This window comes from Peromyscus maniculatus, chromosome 1 (assembly GCF_049852395.1).
Source record: "Peromyscus maniculatus bairdii isolate BWxNUB_F1_BW_parent chromosome 1, HU_Pman_BW_mat_3.1, whole genome shotgun sequence".
Lineage (NCBI taxonomy): Eukaryota > Metazoa > Chordata > Mammalia > Rodentia > Cricetidae > Peromyscus > Peromyscus maniculatus.
Window position 1 is genome coordinate 161573873 of NC_134852.1, and position 25276 is coordinate 161599148.

General features: G+C 49.0%; 1 protein-coding gene across 8 annotated transcripts in view; it reads left to right on the forward strand.

The window, feature by feature from the left end:
• The window catches only part of Ahnak (AHNAK nucleoprotein), a 129851-nt gene that overhangs the window by 5603 nt on the left and 98972 nt on the right, over positions 1-25276 (forward strand). For 5 of the 8 annotated variants that reach the window (XR_013047237.1, XR_013047236.1, XM_076559245.1 and 2 more), the window contains exons 2-4: positions 5449-5553; positions 5893-6049; positions 6472-6659. Coding sequence is in view for 6 of the 8 variants with exons in the window: in XM_076559245.1 (XP_076415360.1) it covers positions 5893-6049; positions 6472-6659 (345 nt within the window). In the remaining 2 variants the exon portion in view is untranslated. Of the gene's footprint in view, positions 1-5448; positions 5554-5892; positions 6050-6471; positions 6660-7560; positions 24506-25276 lie in introns of those variants that run through there. The other 3 variants (XM_076559230.1, XM_076559234.1, XM_076559232.1) reach the window with 1 other exon arrangement.

Genomic DNA, 25276 nt, shown 5'->3' on the forward strand with positions numbered 1-25276 from the left:
GATCAAGCTCACGTTGAGTGCCAGAAAGAAATTCTCCCCTTGTCTTTACATACTAGTCCAAGAGAAATCCAGAGCTAAGTTCTGGGAAGTTCCGGCTTCTGGGAAGCTTGGGATTCCTGACCTCTGGGGACGCAGCCTCAAAGAGACCCCGAATGGTCTCTTCAATGCTGGGTCCGGGGTGCCTGCGACTCCGCCCAGGTGGGGCTATCATGAGGCTGGTGGGGCACAATCGGGGAGGCTTCTTTCCATTATCTGGTGGGTGCTCCCCTCTGGCCCCCACTCTGGCCTGCTCCAGCACAGGGCTTGTGTCTGCGTATTTCCCTTCTGGTTCTTTCTCAGTGGTTTCTGTGTCTCATCCCATATGTGTATCTGTGTCTTGGTCTCTCTGCTTAGGTCGTGACTGTTGGATTGGGGCCTGTCTCCATATCTCTAAAATAAGGTCGTTAATTGTTTCCCTCCGGGGTTGTTTGTATACGAGATGGGACCCTAAGCATGGGATGTCAGCAGCACAGTCCAGCTCAGCAGAATTCTTTCTCTTAACTAGTGATGGCGGGGTTTCCTTCATCGCGCAGCTTTCTCTTCCTCTTTGGGGAGTGTTTATGGCAGTCTTCTGGGTGTGTCTCCCTTCTATGGCTCTCCAACCCTTTGCTTGGTTTTGAGTGTCAGGGCTTTCCCTTTGGCCGAGGTCTCTAATCCTAGCCTTGAGTCATTATGTTCTTGGGATGGAAACTGCTTGTCCCTGGCCTTGTGTGTAGAGCAGGTTAGTTAGGGCATGTGGGTGCTGCAGCCCTGGAGGGTTTGGCCACTGAGGGCCTCCCTGATGCAGGGGGGTTCTTTCTCCCATGAGTATCCCGCTCTGTGTGCAGATTGTGCTAGGCAGGCCTGCTGCCATGTGCTCTTCTAGTGGAGGCCTTGTCTTCCGATTTGGCCCATTCAGTTACTGAGGCCCTAGGGCTTGTGACTCAGTGTGTGTGTCAGTTCCTGTCACCTTGACAAAGACAGTGGCTATCTGTCGCTGCAGCAGCAATTGCCCTGAGCTCTCATCTGTGGAGAGGAAAGAAAAGGCCTAGTCCCCTGCTGACAGAGGGGAGAGAATGCTCTTCTGGAGTCACCCTGGCCAGGAACTCTGCTTTTGGACATCTTCTGGATTTGCTCAGTATGGACCCTCTGGGAGCGGGCGGGCACATGCAGAGCCTTGCTGCTGCGTGGGTTTTTGTGGTTTTGAGTTGCAGGATGGGGCATTCTGTCATGGCATTTGGCCTGAGCTGTTCTCTATCCCTGAGTCCTTTCTGTTTTTTTACCTAGAGTACCCTCATTGCCTCACTCTTTTTCTGTCCTCCAAGAAGCCTTAGGGGTTCTCTACTCCAGCCTGCTGCTTCTCATCACAAAGGCTGCCAAGCTCATCTGCTGGGCCACAGGAATGGAGCTAGCAGATCTGAGCTCTAGGGCTTTCACACTTCCCTAGTCTACCTCTGTGTGCCTTCCTGTCCCGGTGTGTGAGTGGCAGCCAGTGCAGGGGAACTTTTGCATACCCTTGCTGTCTAACTACGGCAGTGGCAGCCACACGTGGCTACCAGGCACCTGTGATGTGGCTACTGGAACTACATTTTTAACTTCAAGATGGGTGTGGCACTACACCGCTGTACTCTCAGAGCTCAGAAGGTGGAGGCAGGGGGATCAAGAAGTTTGAATTCGGCCGGGCGGTGGTGGCGCACGCCTTTAATCCCAGCACTCGGGAGGCAGAGGCAGGCGGATCTCTGTGAGTTCGAGGCCAGCCTGGTCTCCAAAGCGAGTTCCAGGAAAGGGGCAAAGCTACACAGAGAAACCCTGTCTCGAAAAACAAAAAAAAAAAAAACAAAAAAAAAAAAAAAAAAAAGAAGAAGTTTGAATTCATTCTCAGCTACTCAGCAAGTTTGAGATCAGCTTGGACAATATGAGACCCTATCTCAAAAAACCAAAACACAAAAGGGGGAAAAAAAGACCCCACAGGGCTGGAGAGATGGCTTGGTGGTTAGAGCGAGTACTGTCTGAGAGGGCCCAAGTTCAGGCACCCGGCACCCACGGTGAACCACTCACAACCGCCTGTAAGTTCAGTTCCAGAGGGGTTTGACACCGCTGGCCTCATGAGCACTGCAGTCACATACACACATGCACATACATGTGAACATAAACAATTATAAAATAATTTTAAATTGGGAGCACCTGGCATAGTGGTGCAGACCTTTAATCTCAGCACTCGGGAGGCAGAGGCAGGCAGATCTCTGTGAGTTTGGGGACAGCTTGGTCTACAGAGTTAGTTCTGGGACACCCAGAGCTGCATAGTGACACCTTGTCTCAAAAAAAAAAAAAAAAAAAAAAAAAGGACTGATGACTTTAAGCCAGGTGGTGGTGGCACACGCCTGTAATCCCAGCAGAGGCTGGCAGATCTCTGAGTTTGAGGCCGGCCTGGCAGCCAGGCAGCTACACAGAGAAACCCTGTCTCAAAAACAACAACAACAACATCAACAACAGCAAAAGGAAATTTAATTATTTATGTGTACACTTATGGGCCTGTGTATGCCACATATGTGGAGGCGTACATGGAGGCTAGAGAGCATGGGATCCCTGGAGCTGGGGTTCTAAGTGGTAGTGAGCCGCCTGACGTGGCTGCTGGGAACTGAACTCAGGCTCTTTGGAAGAGCAGCAAGAGTTCTGAGCTCATCCTTTTTCCCTAGGGGGAAAATACCACAATAATTTAACTATCTGCCTAAAATTATTTTATTTTTGGCTTTTGGAGACAGGTTCTCATGTAGCTCAGGCCACCCTTAAACTCTAGACCTTCCTGCTTGCCCTCTTGAGTGCTGGGATGATAGGTGTGTATCACTATGCCAGACTAATCCATTTCAATTTAAATAGCCGTAAGTGACCACCATGTTGGGAGCACACATTTGACTCTCTTCAAGCCCCAAAGGCTTGTGATGAGTGAATTGTGAAGAATTCCCCCAACCCCCAAAGACCTTCTTTTGGATTTCCCTGGAGGCCTGACTATGTGGAAGGGGAGGGAGCCACATCTGGGCTTGCTACAGGCTCCTTTGGTGGAGGACTGACCAAGAGCTGGGGCCCAGAAGCCGAAAACAAGGCCGCTCCCACCATGGCCTCTCACCTCTCCTATGCATCCCATGCCTTTCAGGCCTAGATTTGATAAGAAGGGACCCCTTCCTGACTGTGTCAGGATAACAGAGCTGAGCAGGGCCAAACTTTATAGCATGAATCCAGTGGTTCCTGTTCTCAGTGGCTGAGAACTTTGCAGAATTACGTCTCCTCTCGGTAGCCTATGCCAAGTCCCTGTTGGTCCTCAGTACTTTTGCATCTAAAGACCCTTGTCCTAGGGCTCAGTCTAGAGAAGTGGGGAGCCCTAGGCCCTCTGGTACTTGGGGGCCTGGCCTAGGAGTCATCGAGTTGACGAGGTTTTAGGCGTGACCCTGTGCATGTCTGGAGCTGTTGCTACAGACTGCGGTGACTCACCGTGGAAGGGGGGAGGGTGGGGCCGCTGTGTGGGTGAGTGAGCTGGCTCTTTCTCCTCTGCTGGCTCAGCACCAGGGTGCGCGGCTGAGCTAGGGGCCCTGCACCAGGAGGAAGCCAGGGGTACTGGGGAAACCTGAAGGGGCAGCTTCGGTTCTTAGAGGTCCAAGCTAGAGACTTTTACCTTCCCTGCTTCTGCCCGGCGTCTGACCGCCAGGCTGGCTTCTCAGTGTTGGTCCGGGGCAGGGGCAGCAGGCGCCAGTTTCAAGTTGGGAAGAGTCAGTATGACTTTCGTCTTCAGGTGGCCTCTTCTGCCTGCTGGGAAGGGAGGGGGTGTTTCCCTCGCTCAAACCTGTGCCGGCAGGCCCCTCTCCTGTCTGTGCTCACACTCCAGCCAGCACCTGTGTTGTCATGCAGGCTCCTGGTAAATACTGCATTTATGAGTTTGTCGAGTTTGAGAACAGGTGTGGGGATCTGGGGTTTAGCTTTTGTGTTTATATTTTGTCCATGTTGGTATCGGCCTGAAACTGGACCTGCTAAGTGCCACGGATTTTCTAAGAGCCACAGTCCCTTCGCAGAGGCCAGTTCTAGCACCCTGGATGCCCCATTTGTATTCCATTGCCCTGAGAAGCCTCTTAAGACTTCTGGAACATTGTGGAGCCCAGCTGGTCACACCCAGAGTCCTTGCTTATCATTTGTACCGGGACAGGCCTCTAAGTCTTTTAAATTTCCGTATCTGGCTCAGGGAGCGCATTCAGTAAATGTCTAGAGGATGCATGAGTGATGGGCGGTAACAGTTGAATGCAGTGTACAATTAAGTGCTGGGCTGGGCTGGGTTTGCCCCTGCCTGGTATCCTTTACAGTATCTGGTACAGACTTGGACATACAGGAGGTGAACAGTATGCATGTATTTATTGATTGGTTGACTAATTTCTGGATGTAAACAGTTTCAGGGTGGGGCTTTGGGTGAGGCTCACCACAACTTATAGAGTCCCTCATACAATTTCACAGGTATGCTTTAGATGGCGGGCAGTGCCATTTTGTGTGGGTGGCTGTGGTTCATCACTATATCTACCATCTTTCCGGATGCCTTCCCAGGGTACCTCTGCAGCTGAAAACTCACCCGGTGACAAGGAGGAATGCCTTTTCCTATGGGGTCTGGCTCAGGGCCCAGTGTGGGCAACCACATGGGCCTTGACTCATCGCGGGCCTGAGCTGGGCTCAGCTTTACTTCAGTCTTTTGGGTTTGGGAGCCTGGTAGGTTGGGGTTGTCTTTGTTTAGGGCCACTACTAGGAGCACGGTTTCTGGAGCTTCCAACTAGAAAGGGTTCCCTTTGGTCCTGAGGGCCAGGCGGGAGATGCGGAGCCAGTGTCAGCGGGGTGGGGGGAGCACCATCTGTGCCTGGAGAACAGTTGCATTGGTGAGAAAGGGAGACTCAATGTGGCAGAGGAGAAAGACCCACAGAAACAGGCTGGAGCCTGGCATCAGCGCCATCCCTCTCTTTGTGTGCACGCCAGGCAAGCTGGCCTTTCAGAGTCTCAATCTCTCTGCTTATAAAGTGGTACCAGCTATTAAAGAGAACGATGAATGGGGTGTGTGTGTCCTGGGACCTCCGTGGACCAGCTGCCGTCTTCTTTCAGTCTGTATGGAACTCTTAACCGTTTCCATGTTCACAGTCAAGGAAACATAGGTTCAGAAGGTCAAGTGTCCTTGGCAAGAGTCCTATAGCGAGGAGGATGCAGCCAGTGGGGGAGACCTGGTCTAAGTTTCCTTTCACCTCGTTTTCTGCGGCAACAGGCCTCAGAGTCATGGAGTTGCTGACTGTAGTGGGGACCTGACTGTCATTTTGGCCTGGCCTGGGGAAAAGCATCTCTCTGTCATTTGGGTGGCAGCTCACTAAGGTTTTGAAAAGCCAAATGTGAGCATCATGATGGAATTTTCCCTAGGTTGTGTGACCGAGATTCCCAAAAAGACAGAGACTGACAGAAGAAGAGAAGAAGGAGGGGCGGGCTCCTGGCAAGGCATTTGCTCCTGAACAGAGTCCTGCAAAGGTTGGTAGGTGGGATGGTGCAGAGGGATGGAGGTCAGCATGGGGGATGCTGGGTACTTGATGCAGTATTTGGAACTGGCCCTGGGTGGGTCAAAGGGCCGGTTACCCCCTTTCTATATTCTCTATTGTGCATTGGGGAGAACTTCCACAGTGGAAAAACATGGGACAGATCACCCTTCTCCCCGAGGAGACCCTCACCTGGCAGGTGAGCGAGCAAGGGCATGGCGCTTGGGTTCCATTCCCGGGGTGTGCATAGCACCGAAGGTTTCTGGCTTTCTCATGCTCTTCTGCCCTCCGTGTCCCCCATGACCAGAGTTCTTGTTTCTTCACCTCATCCCAGATGGAGAAGGAAGAGGAGACAACCCGGGAGCTGCTGCTGCCTAACTGGCAGGGCAGTGGCTCCCACGGGCTGACCATTGCCCAGAGGGACGATGGAGTCTTTGTACAGGAAGTGATGCAGAACTCCCCGGCGGCCCGCACTGGGGTGGTCAAAGAGGGTGAGTCTCCCCAAGATAGTGACTGGGGGTGAGAGAGGTTACTAAAGGGAAGGACGGGAGGCGGGAGGGCAGGGCAGAAGCAATCGGCTGTGGAAGGCCTGGGTCCAACAGCATAAGCGTGGTCAGTACCCCAGCCCTGTTCTTCTTTGCCTACTCTATGTCTTGCTTGTGAATCTGAGGGGGGGGCAATTATGAGGAGTCCTGGAGACCTTGTCTTCAGATCTGGTTCTGCTCCCCTCACCAACTCTGCAGCTTTGTGTAAAATAGTTGGCCTTTTAAGCTACCATTTCCTCATCTGTACAATGAACGGGCAATACCACACCTGCATGATATTCCAAAGGAGAGTCAGTTTTAGTGCTTGCTAGGTGGTGCTTTCTTGAGACCTGCCGGTCTTTAGCTGATCGCTGCACTTCCTTACTTAGGGGACCAGATTGTGGGTGCCACCATCTACTTTGACAACCTGCAGTCTGGTGAGGTGACCCAGCTGCTGAACACCATGGGGCACCACACGGTCGGCTTGAAGCTGCACCGAAAGGGGGACCGTTCCCCTGAGCCTGGACAGACCTGGACCCATGAAGTCTTCAGCTCCCGGAGCTCCGAGGTGGTTCTGGTGAGTTCCTGGTGGCCCACCTTTGCTCTGAGCTCCCCCATGATCCCGGTGGCCTCCTGGCCTCACTTCCTGAGCCTTCTGTTTCTCCTGGACCTCTGCTAGTTCCTTCCTATGTCATCGCTCCGCTTTCCCTTACGACAGCTCTCGGTTGCTTTCTTCCTGACTATGTTGTGTGCGTATGGCCGATGCTGGTCTTACAAGTGTCGTGTTCCTTCAGTCTCTTGAGACTGTGCCGTGGCGTGGGAACCCACCCAAGCAGTGGGGGCTTAGGCGCCGAGAGGAAGGTCCGCTGCTTTACAAGAGCCTTTGAAATGATTTCACTGGTGTTCAACCTGCCTCTCTACATCCCATGAGTGAGAGGACGAGCAGACAGTGCATGTGGGAAATGCTTCTTTACTTCTCATGGCTTGCTTATTGAGTAAACCATGTATCCTCCAAGCGAAAGCATACCCAAACACAGCCAGGCCATCAGGCTTCACAAATGCTTTCCTGTGTGCAAAGGCTCCTGGGAGACCTTAAACAAGCAAGCCAGTGAGTTGAGAGTTGAAGAATGAAGGGCCTGGTTGGAATGGGTCCCTGAGACAGGTTGATTGGAAGTATCACTGGGTGGTAGAGTCTCTTCCTGGGCAGCACAGTTCAGGAATCTACATATTTCCTAACCCTGCCATAAGCTTTGCTTACCAGAATTTTCTTCCAAATGGTTTCTATTTTCCTCTTGTGATGTGACTGTCAGCCCCTTTCTTCAGTCCCCTGTGTTGTGCCCAGGAGGCTCTCTGAACCTCTGTTATGTTCTGAACATCTTTGGGAAACAGGCAACCTTGCTGTTGGCTGGGCTGCAGCCAGGCATCTGCCAACTCAGGCGGGCTTTGCTGCAACCTCTGCCGGGCATGTCTTTCTGCAGAGCGGGGATGATGAGGACTACCAGCGCATCTATACCACAAAGATCAAGCCACGCCTGAGGTCGGAGGATGGAGTAGAAGGGGACCTTGGGGAGACCCAGAGCCGTACCATCACAGTGACCAGAAGGGTCACAGCCTACACTGTGGATGTGACCGGTCGGGAAGGAGTGAAAGACATTGACATCAGCAGCCCCGAGTTCATGATTAAGATACCAAGGCATGAAGTGACTGAAATCTCCAACACAGATGTGGAAATCCAGTCTGGGAAGACGGTGATCAGACTGCCCTCGGGATCGGGGGCAGCTTCTCCAACCACAGGCTCTGCCATGGATATCCGGGCAGGTGCCATTTCTGCTCCAGGACCAGAGCTCGAGGGTGCTGGCCAATCAAAATTCCAGGTCACTGTGCCTGGGATAAAGGTGGGAAGCCCTGGCGTCAATGTCAGTGCGAAAGGCTTGGACTCGGGTGGGAAAGGAGGGATCCAAGTTCCAGGAGTGGACATTTCGTCTTCTCTTGGGACTGGCTCAGTAGAGGTCCAGGGCCCATCCCTCCAGAGTGGTGATGCTGGGAAAGTTAAAATTCCTACCATGAAGATGCCAAAATTTGGTGTCTCAGCAGGCACGGAGGGCCAGATACCAGAGGCAGGGCTGAGTGTTTCTGCACCTGAATTCTCTGTGGGACATAAGGGCGACAAGCCAGGTTTGACCATTGGTGGTAACATCCAGGCTCCTAATCTGGAAGTCAACACTGAGGGGCTTGGGGGGAAGCTGAAGGGTCCCCAAATCACTGGGCCATCACTTGAGAGTGATGTGGGTCTGAAAGGTACCAAGCTGCAGGGGAACATAGGAATGGATGCCTGTGCTTCCAAAATTGAGGGCAGCATCTCTGGTCCCAGTGTGGAAGTTGGAAGCCCTGATGTTGATGTTCATGGGCTAGGGGCCAAACTGAATATGCCCAAGATGAAAGTCCCTAAATTCTCTGCATCAGGTTCAAAGGGAGAGGGAGTTGGCATTGATGTGACACTGCCCACAGGTGAAGTGACCCTCCCTGGGGTCTCGGGGGATGCCAGTCAGCCTGAGATTGCTATTGGTGGGTTAGAAGGGAAGCTGAAGGGTGCTAAAGTCAAGACTCCTGAAATGGTTGTCCAGAAACCTAAAATCTCCATGCAGGATGTGGACCTGAGCCTTGGGTCCTGTAAACTGAAAGGAGATATGAAGGTGTCTGCTCCTGAGGTGAAAGGTGATGTTAAAGGCCCTCAGGTAGCAGTTAAAGGCTCCAAAATGGGTATAGAGACACCAAACTTAGAGGGGACCTTGACAGGCCCCAAGCTCAGCAGCCCTTCTGGAAAAATAGGGACCTGTAAGATCTCCATGGCAGATGTAGACTTAAATGTAGCTGCACCTAAAGGGAAAGGGAGTGTAGATGTCACGCTACCCAGAGTAGAAGGGAAAATCAAAGGCCCTGAACTTGATGTCCAAGGCCCCAAAATGGATATCAGTGCTCCAGATGTGGAAGTTCATGGCCCAGAATGGAACTTGAAAATGCCCAAGATGAAGATGCCCAAGTTCAGTGTCCCAGGAGTCAAAGGAGAAGGCCCAGATGTAGATGTGACTGTACCCAAAGGAGACATCAGTATTTCAGGGCCCAAGGTCAACATAGAAACCCCAAGTGCCAACATGGAGAGTCTCGGGGGCAAACTTACAGGCCCTGATATTAATCTGCCTGAAGTGAGTGTCAAGACTCCAAAGATTTCCATGCCTGATGTAGATCTACATGTCAAGGGCACAAAAGTGAAGGGAGAGTATGATGTAACAACACCAAGGCTTGAGGGGGAACTGAAAGGCCTCAAGGTAGACACTGATGCCCCAGAAGTGAATGTTCGTGGCCTAGACCTGAAGATGCCCAAGATGAAAATGCCCAAATTCAGTGTACCAGGATTCAAAGCAGAGGGCCCAGAAGTGGACGTGAACCTGCCCAAAGCAGATATGGACATTTCTGGGCCTAAGGTGGAGGTCAGTGCTCCAGATGTGAGCATCGAAGGACCGGAAGGGAAGCTGAAAGGACCTAAGTTTAAAATGCCTGAAATGAACATCAGAGCTCCAAAGATCTCCATGCCAGATGTGGACTTACACTTAAAAGGCCCCAGCGTAAAGGGAGAATATGATGTCACAGTGCCAAGGGCTGAAGGTGAGATTAAAGTTCCTGATGTTGAACTTAAAAGTGCCAAAGTGGACATTGATGTCCCAAATGTGGATGTTCAAGGTCCTGAATGGCACATGAAGATGCCCAAGATAAAAATGCCCAAGTTTGGCATGCCAGGCTTCAAGGCAGAGAGTCCAGAAGTGGAGGTGAATCTTCCCAAGGCCAACATTGATGTCTCAGGACCCAAGGTAGATGTTAAAGCTCCAGATGTGAACATTGAAGGTCCTGAAGGAAAGCTGAAGGGTCCTAAGCTGAAGACGCCTGAGATGGATATCAAGGCCCCAAAGATCTCCATGCCTGATGTGGATTTGCATATGAAAGGTCCCAAAGTAAAAGGAGAGTTTGATGTCACTGTGCCAAAGGTTGAAGGAGACTTGAAAGGCCCAAAAGTAGATGTCACTGCTCCAGATGTTGACATTCATGGTCCTGATTGGAACCTGAAAATGCCAAAGATTAAAATGCCCAAATTCAGCATGCCTAGTCTCAAAGGAGAAGGCCCAGAGTTGGATGTGAACATGCCCAAGGCTGATATGGACATTTCTGTACCAAAGCTAGATATCAGTGCTCCAGATTTGAACCTTGAGGGACCAGAAGGGAAGTTGAAAGGCCCTAAGTTTAAGATGCCTGAGATGCATTTCAAGGCTCCAAAGATGTCTCTACCAGATGTGGACCTGGATCTCAAAGGACCCAAAATGAAAGGAAATCTAGACATGTCTGCACCAAAAATAGAGGGAGAGATGAAAGTTCCAGATGTGGACATCAAAGGTCCGAAGGTAGATATTAAAGCACCAGATGTGGAAGGTCAAGGCCCAGACTGGAGCCTGAAAATGCCAAAGATGAAAATGCCCAAGTTCAGCATGCCCGGGTTCAAAGCAGAGGGCCCAGATGTGGATGTGAACCTGCCCAAGGCTAACATCGATGTCTCAGGACCTAAAGTTGACATTGAGGCCCCAGATGTGAGTATCGAGGGACCAGAAGGAAAGCTAAAGGGCCCCAAGTTTAAGATGCCTGACATGCACTTCAAGGCCCCAAAGATTTCAATGCCTGATGTGGACTTAAACTTGAAAGGCCCCAAAGTCAAGGGGGATATGGATGTGACAGTGCCCAAGCTAGAAGGTGAAATGAAAGTGCCAGATGTGGACATCAAAGGGCCTAACGTGGACATTAGTGCCCCAGATGTGGATGTTCATGGGCCAGACTGGCACCTGAAGATGCCCAAGATGAAAATGCCCAAGTTCAGCATGCCTGGGTTCAAAGCAGAGGGCCCAGAAGTAGATGTGAACCTGCCTAAGGCTGACATTGATGTCTCAGGGCCAAAAGTTGACATTGAGGCCCCAGATGTGAGCATCGAGGGGCCAGAAGGGAAGCTGAAGGGTCCCAAGTTTAAGATGCCTGACATGCATTTCAAGGCTCCTAAGATCTCCATGCCTGATGTGGACTTGAATATTAAGGGGCCCAAAGGAAAAGCAGATATGGATGTATCATTGCCTGAGGTAGAGGGTGAAATGAAAGTGCCAGATGTGGACATTAAAGGGCCCAAAGTTGGCATTGATGCTCCAGATGTTGAAGTTCATGGCCCAGACTGGCACCTTAAGATGCCAAAAATGAAAATGCCTAAGTTCAGTATGCCTGGCTTCAAAGGAGAAGGCCCAGAAGTGGATGTGAGCCTGCCCAAGGCTGACATTGATGTCTCAGGACCCAAGGTGGACATTGATGTTCCAGATGTGAATATTGAAGGTCCAGACGCAAAACTAAAAGGACCAAAATTTAAGATGCCAGAAATGAATATAAAGCCTCAGAAGATATCCATGCCAGATGTTAGCTTGAATTTGAAAGGCCCTAAAGTGAAAGGAGAATATGATGTCTCAGTTCCAAAAGTGGGAGGAGAAATAAAAGCTCCTGCTGTTGACGTCAAAGGACCCAAAGTAGATGCTCCAGATGTGGAAGTTCATGGTCCAGACTGGCACCTGAAGATGCCCAAGGTGAAAATGCCCAAGTTCAGCATGCCTGGCTTCAAAGGAGAGGGCCCTGAAGTGGATGTGAATCTTCAGAAGGCCAACATTGAAGTCTCAGGACCCAAAGTGGACATTGATGTTCCAGATGTGAATATTGAAGCTCCAGAAGGGAAACTGAAGGGTCCCAAGTTCAAGATGCCGAGCATGAATATACAGACACACAAAATCTCTATGCCTGATGTTGGGCTTAATCTGAAAGGACCTAAACTGAAAAGTGATGTAGATGTTTCTCTTCCGAAAGTAGAAGGAGATTTGAAAGGTCCTGAAGTTGATGTTAAAGTCCCTAAGATGGATGTGGATGTTGGTGATATTGATATTGAATGTCCAGAAGGGAAGCTGAAGGGCCCCAAGTTTAAGATGCCTGACATGCACTTCAAGGCCCCTAAGATCTCCATGCCTGATGTGGACTTACACTTGAAAGGCCCCAAAGTCAAAGGGGATATGGATGTGACTGTACCTAAGGTAGAAGGTGAAATGAAAGTTCCAGATGTGGATATCAAAGGCCCCAAAGTGGACATTAATGCCCCAGATGTGGATGTTCATGGGCCAGACTGGCACCTGAAGATGCCCAAGGTGAAAATGCCCAAGTTCAGCATGCCTGGCTTCAAAGGAGAGGGTCCAGATGTAGACGTGAATCTGCCAAAGGCTGACATTGATGTCTCAGGGCCTAAGGTGGACATTGATACTCCTGACTTAGATATTGAAGGACCAGAAGGAAAACTGAAAGGCTCCAAATTTAAGATGCCCAAGTTGAATATCAAGACTCCCAAGATCTCCATGCCAGATGTGGACTTGAATTTGAAGGGGCCCAAACTGAAAGGAGAGATAGATGCTTCTGTGCCAGAAATGGGAGCTGATCTCAGAGGTCCTCAAATTGATGTCAAAGGCCCTAGTATGGATGTGAAAGTGCCTGATGTTGATCTGGAATGTCCTGATGCAAAGTTGAAAGGCCCCAAGTTTAAGATGCCTGACATGCACTTCAAGGCTCCTAAAATCTCCATGCCTGATGTGGACTTACATTTGAAAGGCCCCAAAGTCAAGGGGGATATGGATGTAACAATGCCCAAGCTAGAGGGAGAATTAAAAGGCCCCAGTGTGGATGTGGAAATGCCTGATGTTGACCTGGAATGTCCTGATGCAAAGTTGAAAGGCCCCAAGTTTAAGATGCCTGATATGCACTTCAAGGCCCCAAAGATTTCAATGCCTGATGTGGACTTAAACTTGAAAGGCCCCAAAGTCAAGGGGGATATGGATGTGACAGTGCCCAAACTAGAAGGAGAATTAAAAGGCCCCAAAGTGGATGTGGAAATGCCTGATGTTGACCTGGAATGTCCTGATGCAAAATTGAAAGGCCCCAAGTTTAAGATGCCTGACATGCACTTCAAGGCTCCTAAAATCTCCATGCCTGATGTGGACTTACATTTGAAAGGCCCCAAAGTCAAGGGGGATATGGATGTGACAGTGCCCAAGCTAGAAGGTGAAATGAAAGTGCCAGATGTGGACATCAAAGGGCCTAACGTGGACATTAGTGCCCCAGATGTGGATGTTCATGGGCCAGACTGGCACCTGAAGATGCCCAAGATGAAAATGCCCAAGTTCAGCATGCCTGGGTTCAAAGCAGAGGGCCCTGAAGTAGATGTGAACCTGCCCAAGGCTGACATTGATGTCTCAGGGCCAAAAGTTGACATTGAGGCCCCAGATGTGAGCATCGAGGGGCCAGAAGGGAAGCTGAAGGGTCCAAAGTTTAAGATGCCTGACATGCATTTCAAGGCTCCTAAGATCTCCATGCCTGATGTGGACTTACACTTGAAAGGCCCTAAAGTCAAGGGGGATGTGGATGTGACAGTGCCCAAACTGGAAGGAGAATTAAAAGGCCCCAAAGTGGATGTGGAAATGCCTGATGTTGACCTGGAATGTCCTGATGCAAAGTTGAAAGGCCCCAAGTTTAAGATGCCTGACATGCACTTCAAGGCTCCTAAAATCTCCATGCCTGATGTGGACTTACATTTGAAAGGCCCCAAAGTCAAGGGGGATATGGATGTGACAGTGCCCAAGCTAGAAGGTGAAATGAAAGTGCCAGATGTGGACATCAAAGGGCCTAACGTGGACATTAGTGCCCCAGATGTGGACGTTCATGGGCCAGACTGGCACCTGAAGATGCCCAAGATGAAAATGCCCAAGTTCAGCATGCCTGGGTTCAAAGCAGAAGGCCCAGAAGTGGATGTGAACCTGCCCAAGGCTGACATTGATGTCTCAGGGCCAAAAGTTGACATTGAGGCCCCAGATGTGAGCATCGAGGGGCCAGAAGGGAAGCTGAAGGGTCCAAAGTTTAAAATGCCTGACATGCACTTCAAGGCCCCTAAGATTTCCATGCCTGATGTTGATTTCAACTTAAGGGGTCCTAAAATCAAAGGAGATATTGATGTTTCAGTCCCAAAGATTGAGGGAGAACTACAGGGTCCAGAACTGGATGTCAAGGGCCCCAAATTGGATGCCGACATGCCAGAAGTAGCTGTGGAAGGCCCAGAAGGTAAATGGAAAAGTCCTAAATTCAAGATGCCAGACATGCACTTTAAAGCTCCCAAAATCTCCATGCCAGACATTGACCTTCACTTAAAGAGTCCGAAGATAAAGGGAGAAGTTGATGTAGATATTCCCAAATTGGAAGGAGATCTCAAAGGGCCAAATGTGGACCTGAGTGGGCCAGACATTGAGATTGAAGGACCAGAAGGAAAATTGAAAGGTCCTAAGTTCAAGATGCCTGAAATGAACATCAAAGCCCCCAAGATCTCTATGCCTGATTTGCATCTTAAGGGTCCCAAACTAAAGGGAGATGTGGATGTGTCCTTGCCCAAAGTGGAAGGTGACCTCAAGGGCCCAGAAGTTGACATCAAAGGCCCCAAAGTGGACATTGATGTTCCAGATGTGGATGTTCAGGGCCCAGACTGGCACCTGAAAATGCCCAAGATGAAAATGCCCAAGTTCAGCATGCCTGGCTTCAAAGGAGAGGGCCCTGAAGTGGATGTGAACCTGCCCAAGGCTGACATTGATGTCTCAGGACCCAAGGTGGACATTGAAGGCCCTGATGTAAACATTGAAGGACCAGAAGGAAAGTTGAAAGGTCCTAAGTTCAAGATGCCTGAGATGAACATCAAAGCCCCCAAGATCTCCATGCCAGACATTGATCTCAACCTGAAAGGTCCCAAAGTGAAGGGTGATGTGGACATGTCTCTGCCCAAAGTGGAAGGTGAGATTAAAGTTCCTGAAGTTGACATCAAAGGCCCCAAAGTGGACATTGATGTTCCAGATGTGGATGTTCAGGGCCCAGACTGGCACCTGAAGATGCCCAAGGTGAAAATGCCCAAGTTCAGCATGCCTGGCTTCAAAGGAGAGGGCCCTGAAGTGGATGTGAACCTGCCCAAGGCTGACATTGATGTCTCAGGACCCAAGGTAGACATTGATGTTCCAGATGTGAATATTGAAGGTCCAGATGCAAAACTGAAGGGCCCCAAGTTCAAGATGCCTGAAATGAACATCAAAGCCCCCAAGATCTCTATGCCTGATTTGCATCTTAAGGGTCCCAAACTAAAGGGTGATGTGGATGTGTCCTTGCCCAAAGTGGAAGGTGACCTCAAGGGCCCAGAGGTTGACATCAAAGGCCCCAAAGTGGACATTGATGTTCCAGATGTGGATGTTCATGGTCCAGACTGGCACCTGAAGATGCCCAAGATGAAAATGCCCAAGTTCAGCATGCCTGGCTTCAAAGGAGAGGGCCCTGAAGTGGATGTGAACCTGCCCAAGGCTGACATTGATGTCTCAGGACCCAAGGTGGACATAGATGTTCCAGATGTGAATATTGAAGGTCCAGATGCAAAACTGAAGGGTCCTAAGTTCAAGATGCCGGAGATGAACATCAAGGCTCCTAAGATCTCAATGCCTGATTTGGACCTTAATCTTAAAGGCCCCAAAGTGAAAGGAGATGTGGATGTTTCACTTCCAAATGTAGAGGGTGATTTGAAAGGGCCTTCTCTTGACATAAAAGGTCCAAAATTAGATGTAAATGCTCCAGATATGGACATTCATGGTCCTGAGGGCAAATTAAAAGGTCCCAAACTGAAAATGCCTGACATGCATGTAAACATGCCCAAGATCTCCATGCCTGAAATTGACTTGAATTTAAAGGGCTCAAAGCTTAAGGGAGATGTTGATATCTCTGGACCCAAACTGGAGGGTGACATTAAAACTCCCAAGTTGGATGTGAAGGGCCCAGAAGTGGACATTTCTGCTCCCAAGGTTAATATTGAAGGAAAATCAAAGAAATCTCGTTTTAAGCTCCCTAAATTTAATTTTTCTGGGTCCAAAGTTCAGACACCTGACATGGATGTCAAAATTAAAAAGCCAGATGTTGATGTAACAGCTCCAAAAGTTGATATTAATGCTCCAGAAGTTGAAGTCCAAGGCAAAGTGAAAGGATCCAAGTTTAAAATGCCTTTCCTGAGTATTTCATCTCCCAAAGTTTCTATGCCTGATGTGGAGCTAAATTTGAAAGGTCCTAAAGTTAAAGGAGACTTAGATGTAGCAGGCCCAAATTTAGAAGGAGACTTTAAAAGTCCCAACGTGGATATTAAAGCACCAGAAGTTCATCTTAATGCACCTGATATGGATGTTCATGGTCCAGAATGGAATCTGAAGATGCCCAAGATGAAAATGCCCAAATTCAGTGTGTCTGGCTCCAAAGCAGAAGGACCTGATGTGGCTATGGATTTACCAAAAGGAGACATCAATATAGAAGGTCCCAGTGTGAATATTGAGGGCCCAGAACTCAATGTGGAATGTCCAGAGGGAAGCTTAAAAGGCCCCAAATTTAAGATGCCTGAAATGAACATCAAAACCCCCAAGATCTCTATGCCTGACATTGACTTAAACCTGAAAGGTCCCAAGGTAAAAGGAGATGTAGATGTTTCTCTTCCCAAACTTGAAGGGGATCTTAAAGGGCCAAAGGTTGACATCAAAGGCCCCAAAGTGGACATTAATGCTCCAGATGTGGATGTTCAGGGCCCAGACTGGCACCTGAAGATGCCCAAGGTGAAAATGCCCAAGTTCAGCATGCCTGGCTTCAAAGGAGAGGGCCCTGAAGTGGATGTGAGCCTGCCCAAGGCTGACATTGATGTCTCAGGACCCAAAGTGGACATTGATGTTCCAGATGTGAATATTGAAGGTCCAGATGCAAAACTGAAGGGTCCTAAGTTCAAGATGCCTGAAATGAACATCAAAGCTCCTAAGATCTCCATTCCTGACTTTGATCTGAATCTGAAAGGTCCAAAATTGAAGGGAGATGTGGATGTGTCCTTGCCCAAAGTGGAAGGTGACCTCAAGGGCCCAGAGATGGATATTACAGGCCCTAAAGTGGACATTGACATTCCTGATGTTAGCATTGAAGGTCCAGAGGGCAAACTGAAGGGTCCCAAGTTTAAGATGCCTGAAATGAACATCAAAGCCCCCAAGATCTCCATGCCAGACATTGATCTCAACCTGAAAGGTCCCAAAGTGAAGGGTGATGTGGACATGTCTCTGCCCAAAGTGGAAGGTGAGATTAAAGTTCCTGAAGTTGACATCAAAGGCCCCAAAGTGGACATTGATGTTCCAGATGTGGATGTTCATGGTCCAGACTGGCACCTGAAGATGCCCAAGGTGAAAATGCCCAAGTTCAGCATGCCTGGCTTCAAAGGAGAGGGCCCTGAAGTGGATGTGAACCTGCCCAAGGCTGACATTGATGTCTCAGGACCCAAGGTAGACATTGATGTTCCAGATGTGAATATTGAAGGTCCAGATGCAAAACTGAAGGGCCCCAAGTTCAAGATGCCTGAAATGAACATCAAAGCCCCCAAGATCTCTATGCCTGATTTGCATCTTAAGGGTCCCAAACTAAAGGGAGATGTGGATGTGTCCTTGCCCAAAGTGGAAGGTGACCTCAAGGGCCCAGAGGTTGACATCAAAGGCCCCAAAGTGGACATTGATGTTCCAGATGTGGATGTTCAGGGCCCAGACTGGCACCTGAAAATGCCCAAAGTGAAAATGCCCAAGTTCAGCATGCCTGGCTTCAAAGGAGAGGGCCCTGAAGTGGATGTGAACCTGCCCAAGGCTGACATTGATGTCTCAGGACCCAAGGTGGACATTGAAGGCCCTGATGTAAACATTGAAGGACCAGAAGGAAAGTTGAAAGGTCCTAAGTTCAAGATGCCTGAGATGAACATCAAAGCCCCCAAGATCTCCATGCCAGACATTGATCTCAACCTGAAAGGTCCCAAAGTGAAGGGTGATGTGGACGTATCTCTGCCCAAAGTGGAAGGTGAGATTAAAGTTCCTGAAGTTGACATCAAAGGCCCCAAAGTGGACATTGATGTTCCAGATGTGGATGTTCATGGTCCAGACTGGCACTTGAAGATGCCCAAAATAAAAATGCCCAAGTTCAGCATGCCTGGCTTCAAAGGAGAGGGCCCTGAAGTGGATGTGAGCCTGCCCAAGGCTGACATTGATGTCTCAGGACCCAAGGTGGACATTGATGTTCCAGATGTGAATATTGAAGGTCCAGATGCAAAACTGAAGGGCCCCAAGTTCAAGATGCCTGAAATGAACATCAAAGCCCCCAAGATCTCTATGCCTGATTTGCATCTTAAGGGTCCCAAACTAAAGGGAGATGTGGATGTGTCCTTGCCCAAAGTGGAAGGTGACCTCAAGGGCCCAGAGGTTGACATCAAAGGCCCCAAAGTGGACATTGATGTTCCAGATGTGGATGTTCATGGTCCAGACTGGCACCTGAAGATGCCCAAGGTGAAAATGCCCAAGTTCAGCATGCCTGGCTTCAAAGGAGAGGGCCCTGAAGTGGATGTGAGCCTGCCCAAGGCTGACATTGATATCTCAGGACCCAAGGTGGACATTGACACTCCTGACATTGACATTCATGGCCCAGAAGGGAAACTGAAGGGCCCCAAGTTTAAAATGCCTGATCTCCATCTCAAGGCACCCAAGATCTCAATGCCTGATATTGACTTAAACCTGAAAGGTCCCAAAGTGAAGGGTGATGTGGATGTGTCTCTGCCCAAAGTGGAAGGTGAGATTAAAGTTCCTGAAGTTGACATCAAAGGCCCCAAAGTGGACATTGATGTTCCAGATGTGGATGTTCATGGTCCAGACTGGCACCTGAAGATGCCCAAGGTGAAAATGCCCAAGTTCAGCATGCCTGGCTTCAAAGGAGAGGGCCCTGAAGTGGATGTGAGCCTGCCCAAGGCCGACATTGATGTCTCAGGACCCAAGGTGGACATTGATGTTCCAGATGTGAATATTGAAGGTCCAGATGCAAAACTGAAGGGTCCTAAATTTAAGATGCCTGAAATGAACATCAAAGCCCCAAAGATCTCCATGCCTGACTTTGATTTGCATCTGAAAGGTCCCAAACTGAAGGGAGATGTGGATGCTTCTTTGCCTAAAGTGGAAGGTGAACTAAAGGGCCCTGGAATTGATATCAAGGGTCCCAGTGTGGATATTGACACTCCTGATGTCAATATCGAAGGTCCAGAAGGAAAATTAAAGGGACCCAAATTTAAAATGCCAGACATGCATATTAAAGCTCCCAAGATTTCCATGCCTGACTTTGACTTAAACCTTAAAGGACCCAAGGTAAAAGGAGATGTGGACCTTGCATTGCCTAAGGTGGAAGGTGATCTCAAAGGGCCAGAGATAGACATTGAGGGTCCTCAAGGAAAACTCAAAGGCCCCAAATTTAAAATGCCAGATGTCCATTTCAAAACCCCACAAATTTCAATGAGTGACATAGATTTGAACATGAAAGGACCTAAGATAAAGGGAGATTTGGACATTTCGGTTCCTAAACCAGAAGGGGATTTGAAAGGTCCCAAAGTGGATGTCAAAGGCCCTCAACTGGACATTGACACTCCTGACATTGACATTCATGGCCCAGAAGGGAAACTGAAGGGCCCCAAGTTTAAAATGCCTGATCTCCATCTCAAGGCACCCAAGATCTCAATGCCAGAAGTTGACCTGAACCTGAAAGGGCCAAAGGTGAAGGGTGATGTAGATGTTTCTCTGCCCAAAGTGGAAGGTGACCTCAAGGGCCCAGAGGTTGACATCAAAGGCCCCAAAGTGGACATTGATGTTCCAGATGTGGAAGTTCATGGTCCAGACTGGCACCTGAAGATGCCCAAGGTGAAAATGCCCAAGTTCAGCATGCCTGGCTTCAAAGGAGAGGGCCCTGAAGTGGATGTGAGCCTGCCCAAGGCTGACATTGATGTCTCAGGACCCAAGGTGGACATTGATGTTCCAGATGTGAATATTGAAGGTCCAGATGCAAAACTGAAGGGCCCCAAGTTCAAGATGCCTGAAATGAACATCAAAGCCCCCAAGATCTCCATGCCAGACATTGATCTCAACCTGAAAGGTCCCAAAGTGAAGGGTGATGTGGACGTATCTCTGCCCAAAGTGGAAGGTGAGATTAAAGTTCCTGAAGTTGACATCAAAGGCCCCAAAGTGGACATTGATGTTCCAGATGTGGATGTTCATGGTCCAGACTGGCACCTGAAGATGCCCAAAATAAAAATGCCCAAATTCAGCATGCCTGGCTTCAAAGGAGAGGGCCCTGAAGTGGATGTGAGCCTGCCCAAGGCTGACATTGATGTCTCAGGACCTAAGGTGGACATTGATGTTCCAGATGTGAATATTGAAGGTCCAGATGCAAAACTGAAGGGCCCCAAGTTCAAGATGCCTGAGATTAACATCAAGGCTCCAAAGATATCTATGCCTGATGTAGATCTGGAGTTAAAAGGACCCAAAGTAAAAGGAGACTTTGACGTGTCTATTCCTAAGATTGAAGGTAGTCTCAAAGGACCTGCAGTAGACCTGAAAGGTCCAGGTCTAGATTTTGAAGGCCCTGATGCTAAACTTAGTGGCCCTAACTTGAAGATGCCGTCCCTGGATGTATCTTCTCCTAAAGTCACTGGGCCTGATGTTAATTTGCACCTGAAGACACCAACAATTGGAGTTTCTGGGCCTAAGTTAGGAGGTGGTGAAGTGGACCTCAAGGGGCCCAAAGTTGATTTAGAAACTCCAAGCCTAGATGTCCACATGGAGAGCCCAGATATTAATATCGAGGGGCCAGATGTTAAAATTCCAAAGTTTAAGAAACCCAAGTTTGGATTTGGTGCCAAAAGCCCTAAAGCTGACATCAAGACACCATCAGTTGATGTGACTGTCCCTGAAGCAGAGCTGAGTGTCGAGACTCCTGAAGTAAGCATTGGTGGAAAGGGCAAGAAAAGCAAGTTTAAAATGCCTAAAATTCACATGAGTGGCCCTAAAGTTAAGGCCAAAAAGCAAGGATTCGATTTGAATGTTCCTGGAGGCGAGATTGATGCCAGTCTCAAGACTCCTGAGGTGGATGCCGGTGTTGCAGGGCCTGATGCTGCCCTCAAAGTTGATGTAAAGTCTCCCAAGGTCAAGAAAACCATGTTTGGGAAAATGTACTTCCCAGATGTAGAATTTGACATTAAGTCACCTAAATTTAAAGCAGAGGCTTCCCTACCTAGCCCCAAGCTGGAGGGTGAAATTAAGGTACCTGATCTGGATATTTCTTCACCAGGGATTAATGTGGAAGCTCCTGATATCCATGTGAAGGCTCCCAAGCTCAAGGTGCCAGGCGTGGATGTCTCAGGGCCAAAGATAGAGGGCAACTTGAAAGGTCCTAAGGTTCAGGCAAACTTGGACACACCTGACATCAATATTGAAGGCTCTGACGCCAAAATCAAAGCACCCTCGTTCAGTGTTTCTGCTCCTCAAGTCTCCATACCTGATGTGAATGTTAAGTTGAAAGGACCAAAGATAAAGGGTGATGCTCCCAGTGTGGGACTGGAAGGACCTGACATAGATTTGCAAGGTCCAGAAGGAAAAATCAAGTTCCCTAAGTTTTCACTGCCCAAGATCAGTGCCCCTGGTGTGAAAATGGAAGGTGGAGGCACTGAGATCTGTGGCCAGATGCCCTCTCTTGAAGGAGGCTTGAAGTTTGAAGGGCCTGATATGTCTCTGAAAGGCCCAGGAGTGGACTTGCCTTCAGTGGACCTCTCTATGCCAAAAGTTTCTGGGCCTGATCTTGACCTGAACTTGAAAGGACCAAGTTTGAAAGGAGATCTGGACGCATCCAGTCCCAGCATGAAGGTGCATGCTCCAGGTTTTGACCTCCAAGGTGTTGGTGGAAAAGTGCAGATAGGAGGAGATGGTGTGAAAGTGTCAGGGATTGATGCTACAACAGCACTCAATGTGGGGGCACCAGATGTGACACTGAAGGGACCAAGCCTACAGGGAGATCTGGCTATGTCTGGGGACATCAAGTGCCCTAAAGTATCTGTGGGTGCTCCCGATCTCAGCTTGGAGGCCTCAGAAGGTGGTATCAAGCTTCCCCACATGAAGCTGCCTCAGTTCGGCATCTCCACTCCGGGGTCCGACTTGGACATTAACATCAAGGGGCCACAAGTTTGTGGAGAACTAAGGGGGCCAGGCATGGATGTGAACCTGAAGGGGCCCCAGATCTCAGCTCCAAGCATGGACTTCAACATGGAAGGACCAAAAGTGAAGGGGGGCTTCGGGGCCGCTGGTGAATTAAAAGGCCCAACAGTTGGGGGAAGCCTTCCGGGTGTCAGTGTTCAAGGCCTAGAAGGAAATCTCCAGATGCCTGGAATTAAGGCTTCTGGGTGTGATGTGAAACTCCCAACGGGGCAGCTGTCTGGTCCTGAAATTAAAGGAGATCTGAAAGGTTCAGGAATAGGTCTCCATGGGGCTGTCCCTGATATCAGTGTCAAGGGCCCTTCCTTTAACACAGCATCTCCTGAGTCAGATTTTGGGGTCAGCTTGAAGGGCCCCAAAGTCAAAGGAGGTATAGATGTTTCAGGGGGTGTCGGTGTCCCAGATATCAACCTGGGTGAAGGGCATATGAGTGTCAAAGGCTCTGGGGCTGAATGGAAGGGACCCCAAGTCTCCTCCTCTCTAAACTTGGATACATCTAAACTTGCTGGGAACCTTCATTTCTCAGGACCAAAGATAGAAGGAGGTGTGAAAGGAGGCCAGATTGGACTCCAAGGTCCTGGGCTGAGTGTGTCTGGGCCTCAGGGTCACTTGGAAAGTGGATCTGGAAAAGTAACATTCCCCAAGATGAAGATCCCCAAATTTACCTTCTCTGGCCGTGAGCTCGTTGGCAGAGAAGTAGGGGTGGATGTTAATTTCCCTAAAGTAGAGGCCAATGTGCAGGCTGGTGCAGGAGAAGGCGAGTGGGAAGAGTCTGAAGTAAAACTTAAAAAATCCAAAATCAAAATGCCCAAGTTTAATTTTTCCAAACCTAAAGGGAAAGGCGGTGTTACCGGATCACCAGAAGCATCCATTTCTGGGTCCAAAGGGGACCTGAAGAGCTCAAAGGCCAGCTTGGGCTCTCTGGAAGGAGAAGCAGACGCTGAAGCATCTTCACCGAAAGGCAAATTCTCCCTCTTTAAAAGTAAGAAGCCAAGACACCGCTCCAACTCCTTCAGCGATGAGAGGGAGTTCTCGGCGCCTTCCACCCCAACCGGGACTTTGGAGTTTGCAGGTGGAGAAGCGAAAGGCAAACACGGGAAGCTGAAATTTGGTACCTTTGGTGGGTTGGGGTCAAAGAGCAAAGGTCATTATGAGGTGACTGGGAGTGATGACGAGGCAGTCAAGTTACAGGGGAGCGGAGTGTCCTTGGCCTCAAAGAAGTCCCGGCTGTCTTCCTCCTCTAGCAACGACAGTGGGACGAAGGTTGGCATCCAGCTTCCTGAGGTAGAACTATCAATTTCCACAAAGAAAGAGTAGGGGGCCTTGTCTGTGTGTACATATATATATATATATATGAGAATACATCAGCCTTGGGTGTGTTTGTATATAAACGCCAAAGAGAAACACCCCAACAGCCTCAGCAATAATGCAAAGATCTTGCCTTTATCAGTGGCAAGGGCTGACAAACCAAGGGCCTCTAGGCCCCTGGGACTCTGCAGCTAGGTAAAGAGTTCTAAATTCATCCGGCCCATGTGCAAAGTCAACAGTATTTGCCTTAAGATTTCAGTTTTCTGTTTCTTATTTTTTCTTTTCTTTCTTTTTTTGCATTGAACGCTGAGAGCTCGTGTTTACTAAGCAAGCTTCTGTGTTTATCATCCTTATTTTTACTGAACATTGTTAGTACCCGGGTAATGGAAACCCATTTTTTTTTTCATTGTAATGACTTTGGGGGCTTTTGTGAGTAAGGGAGGGTGAGATTAAAGGTTGCAGGTCTTCATTGCTCTGAAGGTTGGATGTGTACAAATAGCAGCCCACTGACATGGCTCAGAGGAGGTGGTAGCCAGTGGGTGGTGTTTCTCAAATATCTGTAGCATGACTTTTAATCCCCAGGTGTGTTAGTCCCAGCCTAGTTTGGTGCTCAAGGTGAGAGGGGGATTTGAATCTGCAAACTGTCCAACCCACCAGGTCAATGTGAAGGGCTTCCATTCTGGGTTTGGTAAGAAAAGTGTTCATTTATGACTGCCATGTTCTGAGAAAAACTCTGATTTCTTTTAACAAATGTCATCGTGATAAAGGAAATGTCTGGCACTTTAATGGCAAATTAATTGAGAATGTAAGAAAGTTGATGCTGTACAAGGCAAATAAAGCCATTTATTAACCCTGATGGTATCCTGCTCTTGCATTCTGTGTTGGGGGGCTGAAGCTAAGGGAAGCTGTACACATAGCCCTCACTAGTCAGACTTGATCCACCCAGTGGCATTGCTAAGTTTTGCTGGTGGCTTTTTTTTTTTTTTTTTTTTTTTTTGGTTTTTCGAGACAGGGTTTCTCTGTATAGCTTTGCGCCTTTCCTGGAACTCACTTGGTAGCCTGGGCTGGCTTCGAACTCACAGAGATCCGCCTGGCTCTGCCTCCCGAGTGCTGGGATTAAAGGCGTGCGCCACCACCGCCCGGCTGCTGGTGGCTTTAAGGCATGATATTTGCACAGGTACCAGAAAGAAGTCCTTGCTTCTTGATGCTCATGGGAGATTGGCTGCCTCACTGCTGAGCAATTAAGAGTGGCTATAACTCACTATTGAATACTTACCTTAGCATGAGCAAGGCCTTAAAAGGGGGTTGGGGTGGGGCTGAGGATGGAATTCAGTTCACAGAGTGCGTGGCTGGTGTGCATGAGAGCCTGGGTTAAGTCCTCAGAAACTCATAAGACCCAGTGTGGTGGTTCTCAACTGCAATCCCAGCACATGGAGGTGGAGGCAGAAGGATTTTTTTTTTTATTTTTGTATTTTTGAGATAAGAGTTTTGTATTTTGACATACACTGTAGCCAAGTATCTGAGGCTGTCCTGGAGCTCACTATATAGTATGAGGTGGCCTTGAATTTGAGACAATCTTCCTGTTTCAGCAGCTTGAGTGTTGGGCTTACAAGTGTGAACCATCACG